The 23,723-nt window shown below is 34.6% G+C and overlaps 1 protein-coding gene and 1 long non-coding RNA gene across 11 annotated transcripts in view; one reads left to right on the forward strand and one right to left on the reverse strand.

Annotated features, from left to right (window-relative positions):
* The window catches only part of LOC138715465 (uncharacterized), a 55,513-nt gene that overhangs the window by 30,409 nt on the left and 1,381 nt on the right, over nucleotides 1-23,723 (forward strand). The gene's annotated exons all lie outside the window — the stretch shown is intronic.
* LOC138715464 (pericentrin-like) overlaps nucleotides 1-23,723 on the reverse strand; it is a 191,964-nt gene that overhangs the window by 5,362 nt on the left and 162,879 nt on the right. For all 10 annotated transcript variants that reach the window (XM_069848396.1, XM_069848395.1, XM_069848394.1 and 7 more), the window contains 3 exons: nucleotides 15,830-16,029; nucleotides 8,684-8,829; nucleotides 2,758-2,899 (listed from right to left, as the gene is read on the reverse strand). Coding sequence is in view for 5 of the 10 variants with exons in the window: in XM_069848393.1 (XP_069704494.1) it covers nucleotides 2,758-2,899; nucleotides 8,684-8,829; nucleotides 15,830-16,029 (488 nt within the window). In the remaining 5 variants the exon portion in view is untranslated. The remainder of the gene's footprint in view (nucleotides 1-2,757; nucleotides 2,900-8,683; nucleotides 8,830-15,829; nucleotides 16,030-23,723) is intronic.

Below are 23,723 nucleotides of genomic sequence, written 5' to 3' on the forward strand. Positions count from 1 at the left end.
TGTTATGCCCCAGGGCTGAAGAATGCCTTGTAGCATGATTTCCTGTGGGGTGTTAAATTTGAAACAGTCCAGGAAAAGTGTCAGCAGAATACACTGCCTTAAGCAGACACACAATGCAATCCCAGCTTGCAAAGTAGCCAGCGTTATAGAGTTATGTCGCAGTGACTGTGATAAAAGTATTCTTATGCCATGAATGACAGCTGGACTAATTACATTGGTCCAGTGAAATAAAGCATGCATTTTAATGGTTAAATTGAATCACGCATTGTACACACTCTTTTCTTATGCGTAGTCACATTAAAGCAACTTATCATTGTATTGCACTGAATAGAATTGATTGTAACAGATGTTTGATTAAGACAACATCTTCAAGCACGTATAAACAAAAAGGAATTTAAAGCCCATCTCACCTGATGAATAGCGTGGGTGTAAGAGAACATAAAAAGTATGCTGAGAAGATTGGCGGCAGACAGTGATAGAGTATAAGCAAGAAATAAGTCGAAGGCAGGATTGTAATGGCGTCAGAGGAGACAAGAGCTATACCATGTAAGTAACTCATTATGTCAATCTGTATATATTTAATAAATCGAGTATAGTTCAGATCATAATTAATTCAGTCTAGAACTAAGTTCAGTAACCATGTATTTTCCTATAATATCCTGAGAGCCCCAGCTCTTTCAATAAAAGCGTTTCTTTTCCATTATAATATAATGGTGGTGTTAGAAATCCTGAGCAGGAGTCGAACGCAGTAGTCATCTGACCTAAGTTGTTGCGTACAACATACACAACATATACTGCTACAAGGCAGTGTATATCGAAAGGTGAACAATCTAAACACAAAGGCTTCTGGTCAAGACAATTAAATGAAATAAAGCAAGAAGTCGTAATTTACACTAAGAAGCGAACAAATTTAAAATGTTGAAGAATGAGTAGAACAGAGAAAAATTCTCTCCAGCACTGGGACTCGAACCCAGGTTATCAGCTCTATGTGCTGACACTTTATACATTGTCATACCAGATTCTAGTTCCGATGCTAGATTGAATCCCTCTCAGTTTAAGTTCTACCTCTCTAGTTCCACTTTGGTGTCCTACCCTCATATTACAATGATGTACCGAAATACATATAATATTTTTGTACATAACGTTAGACACTGTGCCACCGTCACATATTCTGTGACACAGTACATGAAGGTAGACCAATAAAGGGCAACAAGAGAGGTAGAATTTAAACTGGCAAGCAAACATTCTGATGTGGGCAGATAAAAAAGTTAAAATTTTTTCTTCCACCATGTTATTAATATCAAAAGAAGTGCTTATACAAGTTTTGGCCACTCGACCGCAATTAGGAGGACCGTAAAAAATTAAGTTGGACAGGGATCGTTAACAGAAAGAATACATAATTTCATTGGAAAAATTTATTGGAACAGATACAGCAATTGTTGAGCTATTTTTCAACATATTCCCCACCGGAATTGAGACATATGTCATATCATGGGATTGCAGACGGCTGTCAAATGCAGGTTCTGATCCCAGGGGACTAACTTCTACAGTACAAGGATACAAAAATTGATCCCATGGTATGAAAAATGTCTCAATTCCAGTGGAGTATGTTGACAAATAGCGTAACAATTACTGTACCTGTTTCAATAAATCTTTCCATGCAATTGTGCTTTTTCTCTGTAAACAGCCTCAGGGAAAATCACTTTCTGGATGGCCTCGTAATTGCAGTCGAGTGGCCAAAATTTGTTAAGCACTTCTTTTGACACTATTAACATGGTGGAAGAAAAAAATTTAACTTATCTGTCCCCCATCAGAATGTTTGCTTGTGAGAGGGATTCAATCCAGCATTCGAACTAGAATCCGATGTGGCTTAGTGGATAAAGCGTCAGCACGGAGAGCTGAAAATCCAGGTTTGAGTCCCGGTGCCAGAAAGGATTTTTCTCTGTTGTATCCATCCTTCATCATATGGTAATGCAGAATTCCTGCACGGAAATATCATATGTACTTCGATACATCATTGTAATAGAACAAATTTAAGTTTCAGTAAAAGTGTTGCAATGGAAGCACAACTGAAATTAGAAATCAATAATAGAGGAAAAGAAAGCTACAATAACTTCCTGACACCATGAGCTAAAATGGAACCCACATAAACTTGGTAAATTTGTTAAATCAATCAATGCCATATTTTATGCTAGTCAAAATTCCCTTCATGTATTGCACTCCTATGATCGTAATATATGATGACTCTGCCTTGTTGAGGAAGTTTGTTTACAGTTTAGACACACAATTAACTCAAATAAAGTAGATTTAAGCAGCACGACATTAATGTAGGGTACTTCACGATTACCTCTTTAGAATCTAACAGTGTTCATCATTGTAATTTCAATGGTACATGAAAAACGAAAGATATTAACAAATTATGGCAGGAAGAAACATCAGAGAAACTACAGTAATTAGTACAGTGAAATTACCTTGCATTTGAGTAAAGATACAATAATACTTCACATGCTTCACTTCAGTCCAATGCACATTTCATAGTACACTGAATGTATGTAAAACAGACCACTTATAATATGACTAGCCTATTGCACATTAAGTTTTATATCTCTTTTAGGTTCCATATTGCATACAAATTAAATATTTTTACCCAACACATTTTGTTATCTTTCAACTCATTATTATCAAGCACATTTCTATCATTTTACAAGAAAAGGATGGATGGATACTATATTAAAAACAGATTTTATAAATACGCACCTCATATGCATAATATCAGTCTCCCATCTCCTCAACATTGGTCGATCTCTACTGGATGGTGTTAAGGTACTACATCCTTGTGATGACATCCTAGGGACACCTAAACTATTTAAGGATGTAGATGAATCACGTCGTCTAGGACCTGAAATAAAACAATACCATAATAAATACAACATGTACAGTAAAAGGTATTTTTAGTGCCTCTAATTATAATTAAATTTCGACGTTTTTCTGAACTGCTGCAGCATTTAATTTTTGCACTGAAGATTATTTGTTGGAATAGATAAATTGTTGGATTTCAAGTGAAGATAGTAGTACTTTTATTACAGAAACAATTAAAATGTCTAGATTAGTTGTCCCAAACTTTTTGAAGGTGCAACCCATTTTTGGGCGAGACTTCAGTTTGTGACCTCCCCATTACTCTATCGGTTCTTGACTCAATTCGAAAAATACAAATCCCTGTAAAATTGCAAACAACTATAATTTTACTCAAAACCACCTGAAGCATGATTTTAAACATCAGCTTTTTGAGTATTTTTCGGATGAAACACAAAAACAATAAAATTATGGGCCACAGATGAATACTGAATTCATTACATTCAACTGGCTAGAATTCATTGAAACATGCAGGCATGCTTTGCACAATACACATATAGCACAGTCCAACAAGCCGATTCGATGTAGACAGTCATGACCAGTACTCAGCCTGAACATGGCTACAGCAGATTTTCGCGGTAAATCAGGAATGGATTTTAAATCTTGTAGTAAATTGTTCCAGCTTGAATTTTGATGTTCACTTGGAGAATTAGTGTGGTAATTGCTGTTAATTTTCCTTTTGATAACTCGTTTCATGGCCTCATACGAAAAACACTGTAGTTCTTCTTTATGTTTATTGTAGTTTCTTTCTTGGCCAACATATCAGCTTTCTCATTACATATATTCCACAATGGGCTGGGATCCATTGGAGAACTAAGGTCTTATTTAAATTTTGAATATGCCTTAACATACAATGGATTTCCTTAATTTTTTCTGATTTAGTGAAAGTAGTTGTACTAACTGCCTGGATTGCAGCTTTGAAATCAGATAAGAGAACTATATTTTTGCATAATACACATTTGTATTACATTGTATGTTATGTCATTTTTCATTGTGTACTGATGATGCCATGAGTGCTTGTAATTCTATCGGCTAATAAAGATCTAATCTAATCTAACCTAACCTAACCTAAAAAAAACTTCATAATTAGTGATTTAATACATGATACTAGACTAGATCGTTTCTATGCTTCCGAGAATATATTGCAATTGAATACCTCCCTCGAACAACATTGTAACTCCCATATGTTACAAATGAGTGTTCAACATTGTTCAAGGGAGAAATTCAATTTTTAAAATATCTACATCAGGTCCGCTTGCCTAAACTGCATCAAAAAGCAGCGAAGACAATCAGCTTTCTGTGAACAGCTTTTTGAATTATGAAAATCATTAAGTCACAAATGTGGACCAAACTCAATGGCAACCATTTGAAGGTCTTTCTATGTTTGAATGCAACTAAAATATCACCCAATATAAAAAGACTAACGAATCTGAAACACACTTGTACAAACAGTAAACATAATGAATATTGAAGAGATATTAAAAAAAAAATATTTAGTGTGATGACCTCAATAATGAATATAAATAATGGACATTTTGGCATATCTACTATCTATGATAATTTTCACTTCAAAGTTAGTGAGTTTGATAAATAATAAGAATTGTCTAAACATGCTCATTACAGTGAAACCTCGATCCATCGGTTTTTTGGAGAACAGGGAATAAAAATGATAAATACGGAAAAACGGTAATACTGCAAAACCATAAAAATTGCCGCATTTATGCGTATAATAGACGCAATAGAGTTATGAATGTATCCCAAAGTTCCCTAGATGATTTAAGGGGGAATACCTACATAATTGATGCATTTAATTTTTAACAATAATCATAAATAATATAAAATCATAATAGACGTGTCTCATAATATTTTACTCTTGTTTGTAAACTTGCGATTAAAAAATCTGTTGTTTGCTTAAATAGGTATAAAATGAACAACTGAATGGTGATTACACTGAATACACTTTTATTAGAACATTATGCACACTATTTCTTGCAGAAAAATCTGCAATTAGCTTTTCTTTCGTGCACATTTTACACCTGAATTCTATAGTGGATTTCAGATAAGAAAGACAGTGAAGTAAACAGAAAGGTGGAGTTTTACTACCACCCACACCATCATACCAAGTCATGCGTGTGATAAGGATGATGTACGCACTAAAAACTAGTTCTAACATTACCTATATGGGACAATTTCCAGGACAAAAAAAAATGCACACGAAAAGACAGAAAACGACGATAATGAGAATGATGCATCGAGGTTCCACTGTACTGACGTCATCAGCATAATTAAACTCATTTTATCGAATTTGGATTTAATATATTTACAAAGATATAGGATTTTATATTTGCTCAGTTAGTTTCAATTTAATTTTGATGATGTAGATAGACATAAAAATATTAGTCTCTATGGGCTACATCACAAAAAGATTCGCTCATTTTTGCAAGCAGTTTGGTCTAGGATAAACTCTTGTTATTATATCTCTGTCTGCAGTGAAGGGATCAATAAAATTCCTAAGAAACCATCTCTACACTTGAATAGACTGATCTCTTTCCTATGGCGATCTGCTCACTCTTAAGTTGGGTCCTGCAATTGCGATCACCTGATAACATGATAGGTACTAGGAAGAATTGATGTTTCTACCAGTATTAATGATGATTTGTTTAATTGTTTTTATTTATTTATAATTGTATAATTTTTTTTCCTTCTCCATTGTTTTCTCTTTTCTATTATGTCTATGTTTACTTTTTTTTTTTAATAATTTTATGGTAAGCTTTATCTTTTAGGCAGCCTCCACTTGGAGAAAGTTTATTCAAAATATTAGAAAATGTTTAGGTAATACATAAATATGTTCTCTTAAGAATCATTTTAATCATATGAAAGTGATTTATTGGTTTCCTTTCTAATTTTCATGTTTTATATATCATTGAAATCTTTGTAGTTCTAGACATTACATTACATTACAAATGGACAGAAATTCATACAGGAGTAAGACAAGGTTGCAGGCCTTCACCGTTGTTTATTATATATATATATATATATATATATATATATATATATATATATATATATATATATATATGTTGTTGTTTTCTAATGCCAGGCGTTTGACAATAAAGTCATTTGACCTCTTGCACTCCAATATTTTTCAAAGATATTATCATAACTAGCCACTGAAGCACAGATTTTGAGGTGTTCCGAATCCATTTCTTGGTTTGAGTTGCACAATGGGCAGTTAGGGGACTGATATATTCCAATTCTATGCAGGTGTTTGGCCAAACAATCATGGCCTGTTGCCAATCTAAATGCAGCTACAGACGATTTTCGTGGTAAATCGGGAATTAACTGTGGATTTTGATGCAGAGAGTTCCATTTTTTCCCTTGGGATTGAGTTATCAAATTTTGTTTATTGAACTCTAAGTATGTAGATTTAATAAATCTTTTCACAGAGTAATACGTAGATTTAGTTACAGGTCTGTAAGTAGCAGTGCTGTCCTTCTTTGCTAAAGTATCCGCATTCTCGTTTCCCAGGATTCCACAATGGGATGGTATCCATTGGAATACAATTCTTTTATTGAGTGACATTAATTCAGAGAGCATTTTAGTTATTTCTGCTGTTTGAGATGAGGGTGTGTGTTTAGAGACGATTGATAGGATAGCTGCTTTGGAGTCTGACAATATAACTGCATTCCTAAATTTATTGATGTGGCATAGAAGATTCCTTAGACATTCACTTATTGCAATGATTTCACTATCAAAACTTGTTGTTCCATACCCAAGAGATCTATAAAGTGAGAAGAGAAGCACGTAACACCTACACCGGCACCTTGTTCTCTGGAGATCAAGGATCCGTCGGTGTATAAATGAAGCCAGTTTTGTGGAGGGTACCTAATATTAATTGTCTCTAAAGACAATTGTTTCAGTATTTCAGTGTTTACTTCTGATTTCAGTATTTCTTCTGTTAAATTTAGATTATATTCTATATTTAATAGAGTTAAAGGGTTTGGTTTAATTTGTAAGTGTTCTTTTAAATTTGGGATATTGATTATATATATATATATATATATATATATATATGAATCAAATAATTAGAGAATGGATATATACAACTCAATAGATATTTACAACTAGATTCATTGCTTTTTGCAGACGATTTAGCTCTGGTGGCATCCTCAGAAGATGAATTGCAACATTCAATTGTTAATTTTAACAATATTGGAATTAAATATGATATGAAAATCAATAAAGAAAAAAACTAAAATTATGGCTTTCTGCGGAAAATACCCTGTGCCTAGCAAAATATGTTTAGATTAAAAAATATTAGAAAGACTAAATTATTTTACACATCTCGGATACACATCATCTTTTTTCGATGAAGTAGATATTTCACAGAAAATTTCTAAATACATCAAAACAATGGGAATAATTAACAACATTATAAAAACCTTGGCAAGACCTGTACTTTGTTACGGCAGTGAGGCATGGGCATTGAGGAAGAAAGACGAAGACAGAATAACAGCCAATAAAATTAAATTTATGAGATATAAAGTGGGATATACAAAATGGGATCACAAATGCAATGAAGATGTAATGGAAGAATTACAACTAGAACCTGTAATTAATCACGTAATACATTATCGGAACAACTGCATAAATCATGTGCATCGCATGCATAGAGACAGAATCCCACTATCGTCCAAATTGGAAGAGATCTCTTGGTTGTCCAAAGAAGCGCTGGATTGTAAATTCAACTGTGAGATCGTAACAGGCCATATAGCCTAATACTTGAAGGGAAGAAGAAGAAGAAGACATTAAATTACAATTTAATTTGTATAATGATTATGATTTTTGGGTAAAAAGTTCTGCTCTTCAGAAATACTTCATTTATATATTTACCATGTTATTATAATTATGTATTTATCTTAATTATCCGATATTATTAATATATTTTTATTATTGTATAAAAGTAGTTTTATTTATGATTGAAAAACTGAAATAAAGTAATTGCATAACATGCATTTCACTACACCTTCTAATACTGCATGTTTCTGTAAAATATATCCATTTATCAAAACACTGTCAGAAGATCACAGACACACCTCTGCTAGTCTTCAAATGACGTAAAGAGCTCACTTGACCCTCAAAGAATTCACTACTCCCCGTGTCTACCCACTTTGCATGCACACACACCGACCCTTGTTGTAGATGAATTTCAATGGTTTGAAGAGAAAGACAGGTGGAAGAATATTAATGGAAGACATTACGAAGTTAGTGGAGTAAAAATAACTAATTCTTTGATATGGGATTAGAAAACATTAACAAGTGCCTGGATACACACTTGGCACTTCCTGCGCAGGGAATAAAAATTGATGATGAGATTATTGCTAACCCTGCGTGTGAGGCTACAAATGTGACGATGACTAAATTGGAGTGGAAGAAGAAACAGTGCCCCAATCACGTGTTTCACTTTAATCAGTGGGGAACCTCATGAGGGTTTTGAACCGAGAAGATGACATTTCATTCCCGATCATTTAGTTCAGAAAAAAAGTGACAGACTTCTTTAAAAGTACATAAAAATAATGTGTAAGAACAAGCAGAACGCATTATCTGTTTTTTCGATTAACCATTCCTCTCCTCTCCTTCATTATGTCGGAGAAGTTAGGTCCTATTGTATTATGTTTTTAAAATGGACAATCCAAAATTCCATAACTTAAATTTAAAATCAACTGTCCAACTATTTCAAGTAAAATGTGTATTTCAAAGAAAAAATTACCATGATAGGATGATTGTGTGCTAGACAATGCACTCTCACTATAACCTCTACTCAGGGCAACATTACTTCCAATTCGGCGTCCTTGCCGCCACCGTCGTACCAGATAGTGCATACGGGATACAGCAATCACAACAATAGCTGCTGACCTGAAACACGTAAGGCACAATACAGAATAATTCCAACAATGAAAATATCTATGCACTCATGCTACTTTGTCATAAATTGTGCAGATACTGTCATTTTTCAGCTAAGATAAATTGTAATGTTTCCATCACACAAAGTGGTTTTACACAGGGTGACCAGACATCCTGGTTTTACCGGGACAATCCGGTATTTGGTGCTTTGTCCTAGTGTTCTGAAAAGTTTTCTCGGGATGCTAAAATGTCGCAGTTTCCTTGCTCAAATGAAACACATCCTGGTTTCCTTGCACAGGTGAAAATGTTTTGAGTGTGGTTTTATTTTCCCCTTGAGATGTAATGTGATGCACTGAAAGTATGCATGGTCAATAGCTCTGCTGTGAAAGATTTACTTCATAAAGTAGAAGAAGAGTAGTCCATTACTTCATTTCAATTTGGAATTTATACTAGTGATTTTTTTTATTAATTGTGTGCAGTACATCAAGAGATAGACCCAACATGACGAAGAGTTCAAATTATTTGAATGGATCACTCTCAAAAAGAAATTAGTGTGGGATGAAGTAGAAAAGAATGTAAACATTTTATTGGCAAAGTATAAAGCATTTTCAGAAAATGCTAATGAAAATTTGTTGTTAATTAAAAGAAACTCTAGATAATAATCCGAATAAAAAAAAGACTGAACTGTGTTGTTCATAAGTGCAAAGAAAATTTTGTTACTTTAGACAACATTTTATTATTTGCTAAGTTTTTATTGTGTCTTCCAGGGAGCAATGCAAGTCTGGAATATGATTTCAGACTTATAAAATAAACATCTATTGGACTGATGAAAAGAACCATGCTTCCCTAAATTTAGTTAAAACTTAAAGCAATACTAATTGTTAAAACTCATTTTAATTTCTCTTGTGTTGACTACACTTGGATACAAACTCAACAAGAAATATTATCACAAATCCACAGTTCTGAGAAGTACCAGCAAAATTTATGGTTAAATGATTATTAACTTAATATCCTTAAGGTATGATAAATTATACCATATAGGCCTATTGCTGTTGTTGCATTAGCATTGAAATTATGAGCAAATTTAATATTTAGACTTATTTCTTCCATCACAATAGCATAAATTTTCAGTTGTAATTACCTGATTTTTGTTTATGTAAAATCTGTGTTTGAAATCTCGCATCTAAGAAGTGTTCCGGTTTTCACTTTCAAAATCTAGTCACTCTGGTTTTACAGAGAAATGTATACATAGCTGAGGAACAGGAACACGACTGGAAGTAGTTACATTCAAATTTTGTTTATACATATCGCTATTGAAAACGTTAATAAGAAATATTAAACAACTCTTTTAAATTTAAATGCTTTTAAGCAATAAAATTGTAAACAGTAATAACAGAAATGTACAGAACTTGCACCGACAGATGGCTCTACCTGCACATCATTATTCATTTGTTTTACATAAAGGTGTCTGCTGAATTGTGGAGTTTATGTGCGAATGTTTAGCAGAATAGAAAAGTTTTGAGGTGAATTTATTCGAAAACAAATAATAATTATTACGCTAGATTACTGATGCTTTTTGCTGTGTGAAAATATGTATTTCTGGCAGAATAATATTTATGTGCTTTATATTGTGTAGACTAAGTTAAAAAAATATGAGACCCCCCTTCCTCCCCAACTACAGTAATCTTAAAATAGATTTTTAGGTTAGCCATATAATCACTTTTTATAAAACATCTTATAAGAGTTTTCTTTTAAGAAACACCCTGACACATGGTTATGATCTTCAATACAAGGGAAAATAAATTATTTAATAAGTTAAGTATTAGGATCAGAATATTGAAGGATTAAAAGAAAGAAGTTTTATACGACCAGATTATCACAATAAATAATGTATCCTAAATATACTGCTCAAAAAATTAGCAGAACAGATTTTTTGACTGCTGTAAATTCTTGATCTAAGGCAATAGCTGTGCTGTAATGATATCCCATTTGCGTTTTTTCTATTCAGAAAACACAACATTTGGTTTTCATCTTCATTGCGGTCCAAGGAAACCGAATAGTAATCCATCCATGATGAAAACCAATATGATCTTCTCCGTTTGACTGTGGCCGTTTTAGAACATATCGAAGGCTATGGTCATTGTTGTGGTCTAATTCAGATGTTATTGCAAAGTAACTACAAAATGTTTGATAGAGAAGATGAAGTCGCATTCAGCAGGGATAACTATCGTCAGATTGCCAATGACCTCCATTACCTCTGTGTCAGTTGTGTATAGAACTGTCAAACGTTATAGGAAGTCAGGGCAGTATGAAAGGAAACGTAGGCAAGGATGTAAACGAAAGACAACTGGAAATCAAGACAGATTTTTAGTTCTTTCTGCCCTGTGTCAGCATACTTCAACTGCTCGTGACCTGCAAAACGACTTCAGGTTAGTACATGGAATAGCAGTGAGTGACCAGATGGTCAGGAATAGATTGTGGGAAGTTAATTTGAGAGCTCGAAGACCTCTATGTGCCCCTTGTTTGGAGTTTCACCACAAGCAAGCAAGGTTAAGATTCGCTCTGGAACATGTAAATTGGCAACTTTGATATTGGAGGCAAATCCTATTTACCGATGAATCAAGTTTCTCCCTCACTTCCTGTGATGGACGATTACATGTCTGGAGATATCGTGGAAAGCGTTTCGATGAACCTACATTCTTAAAATTGACAGATTTAGTTGAGACTCAATTATGGTCTGGGCTGGCATCAGCTTAGAAACGAAAACTGCCCTGACCATCATTCCTGGCTGGCTAAATGCAATTTGTTATGTTGCGACATGTTCTGCCTGTATGGATGCTGGATTTGTGCTGATGTATGACAATGTGTTGCCGCTATCTCCATGAACTTTCTGAACGAGCATGAAATTCCTGTAATGGATTGGCCAGCGAGTAGTCCAGATTGAAAGTACGGGATATGCTTGAAAAATGCATCCGTAGGTACCATCAAAACCCCCAGAACCTCGAAGAGCTTGCAATGGCACTTAATGAAGAGTGAATGAATACACTTCAAGTCAACATTCGGAGGCTTGTGAGAAGTACCGTATGTCTTGTAGATGCCAAGCATTAATTCATGCTCATGGAGGTCACACGAGGTACTAAATCCATGTAGAGATTGTGAGGACTCAGGATTGTTAGAATAAATAAATAGATTTTTCACTTCGTTTTGTGCAGTATCAAGTAAGATGACCATTGTTGACAACAGCTTGATTGTAAATGGCCAAGGAAAGTATTTTTTTTTTCAAATGACTTTTAAAGAACCTGCAGGCTCATTGCCGCCCTCACTTAAGCCCACCATTGGTCCCTATCCTGTGCAAGATTAATCCAGTCTCTATCATCATATCCCATTTCCCTCAAATCCATTTTAATATTATCCTCCCATCTACGCCTCAGGTCCCCAAAAGGTCTTTTTCCCTCCGGCCTCCCAACTAACATTCTATATGCATTTCTGGATTCGCCCATACGTGCTACATGCCCTGCCCATCTCAAACGTCTGGATTTAATGTTCCTAATTATGTCAGGTGAAGAATACAATGCGTGCAGTTCTGTGTTGTGTAATTTTCTCCATTCTCCTGTAACTTCATCCCTCTTAGCCCTATATATTTTCCTAAGCACCTTATTCTCTAACATCCTTAATCTCTGTTCCTCTCTCCAAGTTTTAGAACCATACAGAACAACGGGTAATATAACTGTTTTATAAATTCTAACGTTCAGATTTTTTGACAGCAGACTAGATGACAAAAGCTTCTCAATCGAATAATAATAATAAGCATTTTCCATATTTATTCCGCGTTCAATTTCTTCCTGAGTGTCATTTATATTTGTTACTGTTGCTCCAAAATATTTGAATTTTTTCATCTCTTCGAAGGATAAATCTCTAATTTTTATATTTCCATTTTATACAATATTCTGGTCACGAGACATAATCATATACTTCGTCTTTTCGGGGCTTACTTCCAAACCTATCTATGCTTTACTTGCTTCAAGTAAAATTTCCGCATTTCCCTAATCGTTTGTGAATTTTCTCCTAACATATTCACGTCATCCGCATAGACAAGAAGCTGATGTAACCCGTTCAATTCCAAACCTCTCTGTTATCCTGGCATACTCTAGAGTGAAGTTAAAAAGTAAAGGTGATAGTGCATCTCCTCGCTTTAGCCCGCAGTGAATTGGAGAAGCATCAGACAGAAGGTGGCCTATATGGACTCTGCTGTTTCATTGAGACACATTTTAATTAATTGATCTAGTTTCTTGGGAATACCAAATTCAGGAAGAATTTGTTATAAAATATAGTGTTTGAAGTTCATGCTGTACTAAGGACAATATTCTACATTTCCACTGTTGAATAAAAAAATTAATTTCAAATTGTGTTCCGCTAATTCTTTTGAGCAGTATATTAATACACAAAATCAAATAATTTTTTCTTCAATAATTAAAGAAACATTATGATGCAATGGGTATAGGTAAGGAGAGTTGCAGACAGAACAAATGTTCGTGTATGTCATAATCAAGACTGAAGGCCTGCTCCCACTTAGCGGAATCGAACTGAACCAAAATGAAAAGTCTGCTGCCACTCACATCTAGTGGAATCGAACCGAACAGTACTTTTGTGTTTTGTCATATGAAAGAGGATAATTTTGCACAAGATTTATTGATTTGTCTTCGTTCATATTAAATTGTGATTTTTGTATACATAGAGGAAGAACAATTGTTTGCATACATCTGAAGTCTGACTAGTGGAATATGTAGCTAATCAGCGATGTATGCAATGGAGGGGAAAAGGAACTGACCACCCTACCCATTATCTCCTGGCCTAGTTGCCTCATAAGTGGTGCCATGTTGGTATCACTTGTGGGGTTCAGACCTGTTTCTTCAGACAGTTGACCAATCAACAACAACTATTTCAGCAATAACTTTCAATAGTAAACAAATTAAGTTGCCAAGAATGGATGTGGTTCATTTATTTTTTCATGAAGGCTTCACGAGAACTTACGACCATACCCAAAATAAGAAATTCAGTTCTGCCAGTGGAATAAATATTTTAGCTCCTGAATTCTGTTCTGTTCAAGTCGATGCGCAGCTTTCTGCTATCTTCCATTTAAATATATTGTGAAGAGAAATTCTGTTCGATTTGATTCTGCAAATTGGGAGTGATTGAAGCTGTAAACTAACAGTGAGCTTCCAACATTTTCTTGGCTGGAAAGAATACAAACTGTACAGTGTATACAAAGTAAATACAATTCACCACAAACAAAATTCCTTCTCTTTTTTATTCTAAAATGACAGGAACAAAATATTCTTTGTAAAAAAAATAAAATAAAAATTTTGTCACCATTTCCTGAATGAACATTTCATCCCTCTTGATGTCCAGCATTAGCATGTCAACAGAAGTATAAGCACAAAAACTACAATATTGACGGCCAGTAGAAGATAGCTGCCCTTGTTCCTCAATTAGTGATTGTGATTTTCCTTCAAGGCTACTCCATCTCTGTTTTCTTCTAGATAAGACACACATTTTACAGAGATCTCATCTGAATGGATTGGTAGCCCTTTTAAGTTCTAAAACCCAATCTTTTCCAATAAGTCCATCACAATATGCAGCAAAATAGTGTTTCGTGGGGTGAATAATAAAGCCACTTTTTTTTGACAACATGATCCGTTATTTTGGAATATCTCTGCCTAGTTAGAAATTTCAGAATATCTCTGCCTCCATTTGGAGCCCCCATCCCATATTGCCTGAGCAATAACTGTTCCCTCGGAATATAGTTTCTGAATGCACTTGAATGACAGATTTTTTTAAGAAATTGTTGCAGTCAATCGAAATTTTCGTTCTTCGAACCACAGAACCCAGTTTGATATGCAGCATATGGATGCACAAATCGAACTGAGAAGGGTTTTTAATGAAATAGTTTTCTCAGGATCCTGGACTTCTAAAGTCAGACATGAAGGATGGATTTCTGCAGACAGCTCTGCACTTTGAAGAATCCATATGGGGAGACCCAGGGAAATACAGGAGAGTTGGCAACCCATTTGTCAGAAAATTGATAATTATTGAGATATCAGACAATCAATTATTTTATGTTAGTATGTTACTAGTTCTAGTTTAGTTTTATAATGATGCGCCATGTTCAATATTTTACAAGAGGTGTTCGAAATGCCAGTCTTTGCCATAATGCAGACTTCTGCTCGTCGTCTCGTTGAGGTATGAACAGGCTCAAAAATGCCTGGAGTTGTATGTATCATTTCACAACTCCGCACAATTCTTGCTTCATCCTCTACAGCAGTTGAGCATACCAACGACTTTAAATACCCTCTCAAAAAGAGTCCAACAGGTTTACATCAGGTGAACGTGGAGACCAAGCAATTGGTCCACCTCTACCTAGCCAATGATCAGGATTACGTTCATCCAGGTTTTCACGGAAATATAGACTAAAATGTGCAGGGGCACCATCGTGCATGACTACATCTCTTGCCGGATTGCTAGTGGAATATCTTCCAATAAATGTCTGATATCTCAATAACTGTCAATTTCCAGATCCATGTTTATATAACACTTTTTATCTTCCATATGTGTGGAATCCAACCGTGCAATTTTGCTTAGTATTTTTGAAACATCCTTTGTATGCATATATATATCCTCTTATTCTCTAGTAAAATGTAAAGTTTTAAATTTATTTCTCTCTCAGTACACATTAAGCAGCATAAATAGTAAACAGAAAGCAGCTTAAAAAAAAAAAAAGGAACGATCAACAACTTACCGACTAGTATAGTAACCATCTTTGTAGGAGAACTTCTGCAGAATACATCCCTACTAATTTTTTTCACATCCTTAAAATAATCAGACTGCTGCTTATTGATTACTGCGTGCACCTTATTGTCTTTTCTGAAAATGCTGTAACAACTTATAGCTTCCAAAAGTAACTTTTAAGAGCACAACTTACAAAGATTTTTTTAACTATTATCTTAAAACATACCTAAACCTTGTCTTCGGTTTCTTTCGAGAAGCAGTATGGAGTATAGCTTCTTGCACACCAGAAAGATGTGCTAAGCGACTCACTGTAATAGCTTCTGACTCTTGGTAATCACCAAGCACAACTAGGAGGTATCTCTTTTGCCAAATGAGAGCTTTACAATAGCTTTCGGCTCTTAGATATTTTCCTAGTAAGTTCTTCACCTGTGAAGCAAAACATTTATGAAATTAATTTCCCAACATTATAAGAACAGAACAGTTCTCATATAATACATAAGATCTTTTAATATTATCACTCTGACACGGGAAGTGCCCCAGTTCAAATGGCTAAAATCGATTGGAAACGTGTTTGAAATACAATTTGTATCTGTTCGAATGGCTATCAATGCCATTCATCTATAAAACTACATGTGCGGCTGCTAGCACCATCTGAAGATTAGCATACTAGCCTCGCTGCGTCATAGCTGTACAGACAATAAGAACGAGACCGTTGCGGTGTTCAGTAGTAAAGTGCGTGTAATAACAGCAGACATGAGTAGGCTGAAGTCAATCCTGTGAACATTGTTAACCTGTTGCTCGAAAATCTACATCGAACTTACACACTGGATAATGAGGATGTAATGGAATGGAGGATGAGTCATTTGCATGCATGTTATGTGACATCATAATGCAAAAATACTATGGGGACTTAACAGAAATACATACCGACACATTAGATAGGAATAGGGATTGTTGTTAGTCTGTCAGCGGAGAAGAAACAGCACACAGGTATGAGAGTTTCAACAGTTCTGAAACGTCCTCTCCTGCAAATGAAGGAACTGCAAGTCGAAGTGAATATGCACCTTCACCCCCAAAACTATCACGACCCAGTGTGCTAAAGTGTACTGATGACCTAACATTGGACAATATTTATGAGGATTATTTTAATTGTAGTTATAATTCTTACAGGAAACTAATAAACTGTTATAACTACATCCGTTCGAAATTCAGCTGCAGGTAATTTTAGATTATGTGACGCATAAAAGGCAAGACCCAGGCCACTTCAAGGGAAACAAAACAACAAAATTGAAGCCTGTAAAAGCACAGTTTGACAGAGGCAGAGACTATGGATCATATTGGCACATTCAAGTGTGGGCTCTGGAAGCTACTAGAGTAGTTGCTCTGGACAATGCTTCTTTACATTTCGTCAGTGGCTTCAAAGAAGAATGTAACATTTCGTGCAGGTATATCATTACGTTCATGGCTCACAAAGAGATTGATATTTTTGACGTTTATTATATAATAGATCACAGACAGAGTACATACAAGCAAATCAATTTAACTCTTACATTACACACTTTACAACAATTTTGCACAAAGATATAGTATTTTTTCTTAAATACAATTTCTACAATTTACATATTTACATATTTTTATGTTTTATCTTGCACTTGCCACAAAGAGATTGAAGAAGACTATATTATTAGGCAGAGAGCATAAACATTTGTGGCAGATGTGAACATGCTCATTAAAGACAAAAACATAGTTAAGAAATGCATGTGGAATAGTGACCAGAGCCATTTTTTTATAAACTACTGTCTTCTTCAACACTATCACACAGAGCTGATGTGGTACAGTCTGTTCATAGCTCACACAATAGATATGCTGTATTCATGGATGGCAGGTTAGCGAACAAGCTTCACATTTGGTCCGCAGGTTGCAAAGAAACTAGCAGTAATGTGTCCACAAAACATCCATGTTGAAGCGAGTAAAAGTGGAAAAATGACCAAAGAGCACATGAAAAGCTTTTCATATTCGGTCCTCCATGAACATGTTGGTGAGAAAGGTCAATTACTTTGTGATTTCTGGTCAGGACACAAAGACTACAGTCTGAAAGAAGAATGTTTTCCCAACAATGATATTACGTTAAGATACTGCCACCAAAGACAACCAAATACTGCCAACCTCTGGATTTATATTTTTTTGACAGTACAAACTCTATTGATTTTGTGTGGTTGCAAATTGACAAACCGTAGGTCACATTACAGGATGGATATATTTCATCATCTGCCTTCACTTTGTCATCTACAACCAAATTTATGCACCCAGGTACAGACCTATGTTAACATATGCAAGGCAAAGATCTGCTTACGAAGTTGATATTCCTGTTACATCATCTGACAGTGTGATCACTGTGCTTTTGATATTGGACTATTGCAGTGTGGATACACCGAAGATGTGTAGCATGTCCACATGTTGCTTTTGTCAAGTGTGCAAACTGTTCCATTCCGTTTGTTTTAATCACTTCATTGAAACTCTACATTTGCAATTTGATGACGAATAAGGGAAGATTGTACCACAACATAGTATCTTCTAAAGGTAAAGGTAAAGGTATCCGCGTAACATGCCATGAAGGCACTTGGGGGGGGGGATGAAGGTAGATCCCCATGCTTTCCATGACCTTGGCACTAGAATGAGATGGTGTGGTCGGCACCACGCTCTGACTGCCTTTTACCCCCGGGAAAGACCTGGTACTCAATTTTATAGGAGGCTGAGTGAACCTCGGGGCCGTTCTGAAAGTTTGGCTTCTAGTTTGGGAAAAACGGACAGTACTGCATGTGCTAATATACATTGTTTAAAGCAAATGTCGTGTAGTTTTTTGCCAAAGAATACCTCGTTTATGTATTTTGTGAATCTGCTTGTCATAACTATCTGTTACACGGTGTTGTTACTTCAGTGGCTTGTGCTTCTCTAGGCTTTAGATTTGTTATCCTTCAAACACTGATTGTACACAACTGAAGAGTTTTACAGATAAATAACCTTGATGGGTGGTAGAACAGGTACAGTTCGTATTTTAAACGCATTTGTACTAGGTTTTAGCCATCAAGCTGGGGTACTTCCTTTGTGAGAAACAATTTAACAGTGACACTGGCAATAGTGTGATGAATAGTGATTAAGAAACCTAAATAATTATAACTCATGGTAGGAACGAAACAGATTGAAAATTGAAATTACGAACTGCTTTCATTAATGTTTTTATGGAAAATAAAAAAACAACAACAAAGAAGCAAATTAATTTAACATAACTTTATGGTTTGAGCTATGCCAATTACATTATAATAAAGGGTGCGGCAAAACATCCTCCCTAATTTAAAGTGGATCAAAATAAGGAAACTTTATTAATATGAATGGTATCTTAACAGTGGGAATTTTTCATTTGTTGAATAACGTGTCTCTCAAGTGGTGTCCTTCACTATCAATGCACTGTTGAATGCGACTTCGTAAATTCTGCATCACTCTAAGTTAGCATTTCTTGAGGAATAAGACCAATTCTTCCTGTAATGCATTTCTTAGGTCTGGCAAAGTCCACAGCAACCACAGCATCTTCAGCATATGCATTACACATTTTCACTTATCAGGACGCGTGAATCATCAAAATTTCCGATATTGGAGTGGACAGAACCCTCGTGAACTTCATGAAAAACCTCTACATAACGACTGTGTTACTGTATGGTACGCAGTTGCAAGAGTCGGAATACTTGGTCCTTACTTTTTTGAGGAGAATGGTGCTACTGTGACAGTAAACTCTCAGCGGTACACTTTTGTGATCAACAATTTTTTGGCACCAAGACTCAATGCGCTGCAGATTGACCAGGTATGGTTTCAGCAGGACGGAGTCACCTCTCACACAGCATTACAGGAAGAAATTGATCTTATTCCTCAAGAAATGCTAGTTAGAGTGATGCAGAATTTCCGAAGTCGCATTCAACAATGCATTGATAGTGAAGGACATCACTTGAGAGACACGTTATTCAAAAAATGAAAAATTCCCACTGTTAAGATTCCATTCATATTAATAATGTTTTCTTATTTTGATACATCTGTTTTTTATTTAAACTTTAAATTAGGGAGGATATTTTGCTGCACCCTTTACTTAAACATATTAGCTTTTGTTATAACATTTCTGTAAAATAAAGCGCATAACAAGAAATGATGTGCATATTTGGAGTTGGACTAGAGGAAACACGACACATTTCATCTGTAATAAATTTCGAAGACAATTTTTATAAACACCATCTCTTCACGAAATGAAAATAACCGAAACAGACCTTCTGAAAATTATTCAAAATATATTATAATAAATACGCACTAAATTAGGTACTATTTAAAGCTCATGGCTATATATAATTAATCTTCTCTTTCACAATGAAACACAACATAGTTTTACAATACAGTGAAATTCTGCTATTACGAATGCTGCAATTATGAATTTTTTAGAATAACGAAATAATTTTTTAGTTTCAGCCATTACATGTTTTAAATTTTCAGTTTAAACAATGTATAAGTAACGAACTATTCAGCTTAATGTAATAATAATTTATCCTGCTACAAAAAAATGTTATGTTAATGAAATTAGGCCTAATAAGCAGTTAAAAATTACTTAAAATAAATTCGAAAGAAAATAAAATTAGCGAGTTATCGCTAGGCATTCGTTTCAGTGAACATTCAGAATGCACTTCTGTAGACGCGATTGTTGTGTTTGAATTTATATTTATAGTCATGTCGTTGTTATTTCCTGCATGACTCCTACTCTTTGCTTATGCTTTAGGAAGTGAAGGCTTTATAAAGTCTAAATGGTAGTATCTTTCGTTGCTGAGCTAACAGATGAGGAATCTATTTGCCGCACTGTTGAACATTATCCTGTCATAGCTTCTATGATAATAAATCAAATGCACTATAATTGAGCAAATAATTGAGCGGTAAATGTCCTCGTGTGCTTTCTGCAAACGCCAATGAAAGAACCAAAATGGCGGGCGATTATATTAAGTATTTATCGAGTCTTAGGAAGTGCATAACATCATCAGACGTGAATAGCAAGACGCACACATTTAAATGTAATCAACCTGAACCATGATTGGCTGACAGAAATAAGAGCGACGAGTCTATAAATGAAACAGTATAATAAAATCGAGCTTTCGAAGGTAGTGATCAATTCAGAATCCAATCTCGTAGATCGTAATATTACGAGAAATCGATTTGACACGATGGCTGTAAATGTAACAAAACCTAACCTATAAATCCCTATTCAACGTAATTTTTGTTCTGTAAAACCAAGTACTCTATAACAATAATACTGGAAAGCTTGCCTGTTTAGCATTGCAAGCAGCAGCGAAATGTGACTGTGCTGCTATCTAGCGGCTTGGATTGTTTATACACTCCTTGCTGCATGCTAGGTTACGTGAGGAAAAACAGAGAGGTGTCCATTTGATTCCGGTAAAAAAAATGCAAATCATAGTTTTATTTAGAGTCACAAGGTTCACAACATTTCAAATGAATAAGAAGTTACGAAGTTATTGGAATAGAAATGAAATGAAACAATTCTCGTATTTTCAAATGTAATTATGATTTACTTGTGCATGACTTTAGAAACTTTTATACATCACATATTTCGTTCCTTGGCTAACGGTTATCCATCTTATTTTTGATGTAACAATTTATTAGCACATTGAAATATTTGTTACTGAAGATACTGGCACAGTCGCTGCATTAGGGATAAAGCCTGTATCTTGTATTTTTATCTTTTACATCAAGCAGATGTGATTTCAAAATCTCTGCAGACATGCTATCTTTTGATTGAAAATAACCTATAGTTTGTTTTAAAATTTTGCATGTTCCTCGAATAATGAAAATCATTGCTTGATTTGCCAATGGCACATCTGAAATTTTTACGTCAGTTGAAGTTTGTTGATTAGGCCTGTCTATACCTAATTCAATGAATCCCTCAAAGTGTCTGTTTTAGCATTATAAGTTATATTTTCCTTCAAAGACATTTTATCTTCAATGGTGCTAATTATAGTCTACCTATCCTATATCAAATTCATGAAGTCAATTTTTGAGAGATCTAACTATTGGTAAACATAATTTTCTTCTTAGAGGTCTTTCGTCTTGAGGTGAACATTAATGGAATGTTGTGGCAAAACTTTTATCGTAACTGGAATATTGTTTCCCCATTTTCCTTCTTTTTAAGCACACTTGTGACTAATGAATTCATAATCTTTGACAATTTTAATTAAATCGACATTTGGATTTGCTGTGTTTAGAGCTGTCATTTCCCCTTGAGCCAGTTTTTATCTTTTAGGATTTCTTGCATCGTAAAAAATGATCTTAATTTATTGAAATATTAATAATGCCTTTAAAATATAGGACTAGGCAAATTATTTGTCCGAATAACTACCTGAATCACTTATTATGAAAAAACATGAGTCCACTTTCTTCACAAAATCAACAATTCACATTTTTATGATACGCATCCCAAGACACAATATTTGGATAAAAAAGTAAAGATTTTCAATTTTTTATACGGAGAAACTAGGCTATATAGAAATTGTGTTTTATATGAACAATATAAAGTAGATTTATGCAGTTTAGTAACTGTTTCAGTTAACATTGAGAATATGTCATTGCTAATGCACTACCTAATTACACGATGGAGGAGTATCGTCTGTCGTTTCTTTCTAATATCAAAAAATCCGCAGCTTTCTCGATGCAAGATCTAATATGTTTATTTGGGACCTTTGCGATTCTTTCATTGTGCTTTGATTTTGACTCATTTTTTGGAAGAAGGAGCTGTTAAATTCTGTGAAGGAATAACTATTATCTTCAGTCTGTTATTAAAAATAGAGTATTAAAAATTAACAGTCCTATGACTGATTTGAAACTTCGGTACACTTTTCCAATTTATTACATTCTATTTTTACTTACCCCTAATGTTTCGAATTATGGTTATTGAAGTCCGGTAATCAAAAGTGATCTGAACATATTTTGTGATTTTTGTACATATTTATATTCTATCCCTCTAATTTTAAACGTTTTGTCTGGAACGGTTTACAGAGTTTTAGTTAGTGCTCGCATTTTGCTTATGATGATGTTTGTGTTTTGTTTTTTAAAGAAGTTTAGATAAGGACGCAAATAGTGATAGTAGCTGACGCGCCCTATTACCTCATTAACTAACGTCTGTCTGTATTTACCTATATGGGCATGGCACACCTAAAAGACAAAAGCAAATAACTGTAGTGCCGGTAGTAGAAGCAGTAGTAGTAGTAGTAGTAGTGGTAGTAGTAGTAGTGGTGGTAGTAGTAGTAGTAGTAGTAGTAGTAGTAGTAGTAGTAGTAGTAGTAGTAGTAGTAGTAGTAGTAGTAGTAGAGAAAAGTAACATTCTACTGGTGTTCACATGACTACTTTTGGAAATGTGAAGGAAGATCTAGCATATTTTGCTAGGCATAGTTTTTACAAAACATAGAAGAAACATTTCCACATTTAAGTGACATAGGCTACAACTATAAAGAGAATAATCCTTAGGACATATTGTGTTTGCTGAAGAACAAAGCTCATATCACAGTTCAACGCGCTATTCATCGCTGCCTACAATCCCTGCCGCTAGATCACACTGGCGAGTCATTCGCCACTTTGACAGTGAACTTTCCGGTATTATCATTGTAGAGTATTTGGTAAAACTTAATTTTTGGTCCTAACAAGGTCATGAATAAAATATTGTAAAATATGCAAGAATAATTATTTAGTTGTCAAATATGCATTATGGTACTGTACCGATTCTTATTGAAGTTGCAATATAATACGGATATACAATATAACCTAATCCAGGTACAGTATCTGTTATTATATAATATAGGACATAATTTGTAGGCAAATTTAATCAATATTCGATTTAATGAAATTTCACTGTAACGAAAATAATTACAGAACCCCCTCAAGTTCGTTATACTGGCATTTCACTGTAACAAGATATGTTACTCTAGTTTCTTTGTTTTTTCAATACAATTTGGAAAACTAGTATGCCAAATACAGTAGAATCCCTTGTATCCAGCAACTATGGGACAAAGTCAATGCTGGATCGACTA

The sequence above is a fragment of the Periplaneta americana genome, chromosome 15 (genome assembly GCF_040183065.1).
Source record: "Periplaneta americana isolate PAMFEO1 chromosome 15, P.americana_PAMFEO1_priV1, whole genome shotgun sequence".
Classification (NCBI taxonomy): Eukaryota; Metazoa; Arthropoda; class Insecta; order Blattodea; family Blattidae; genus Periplaneta; species Periplaneta americana.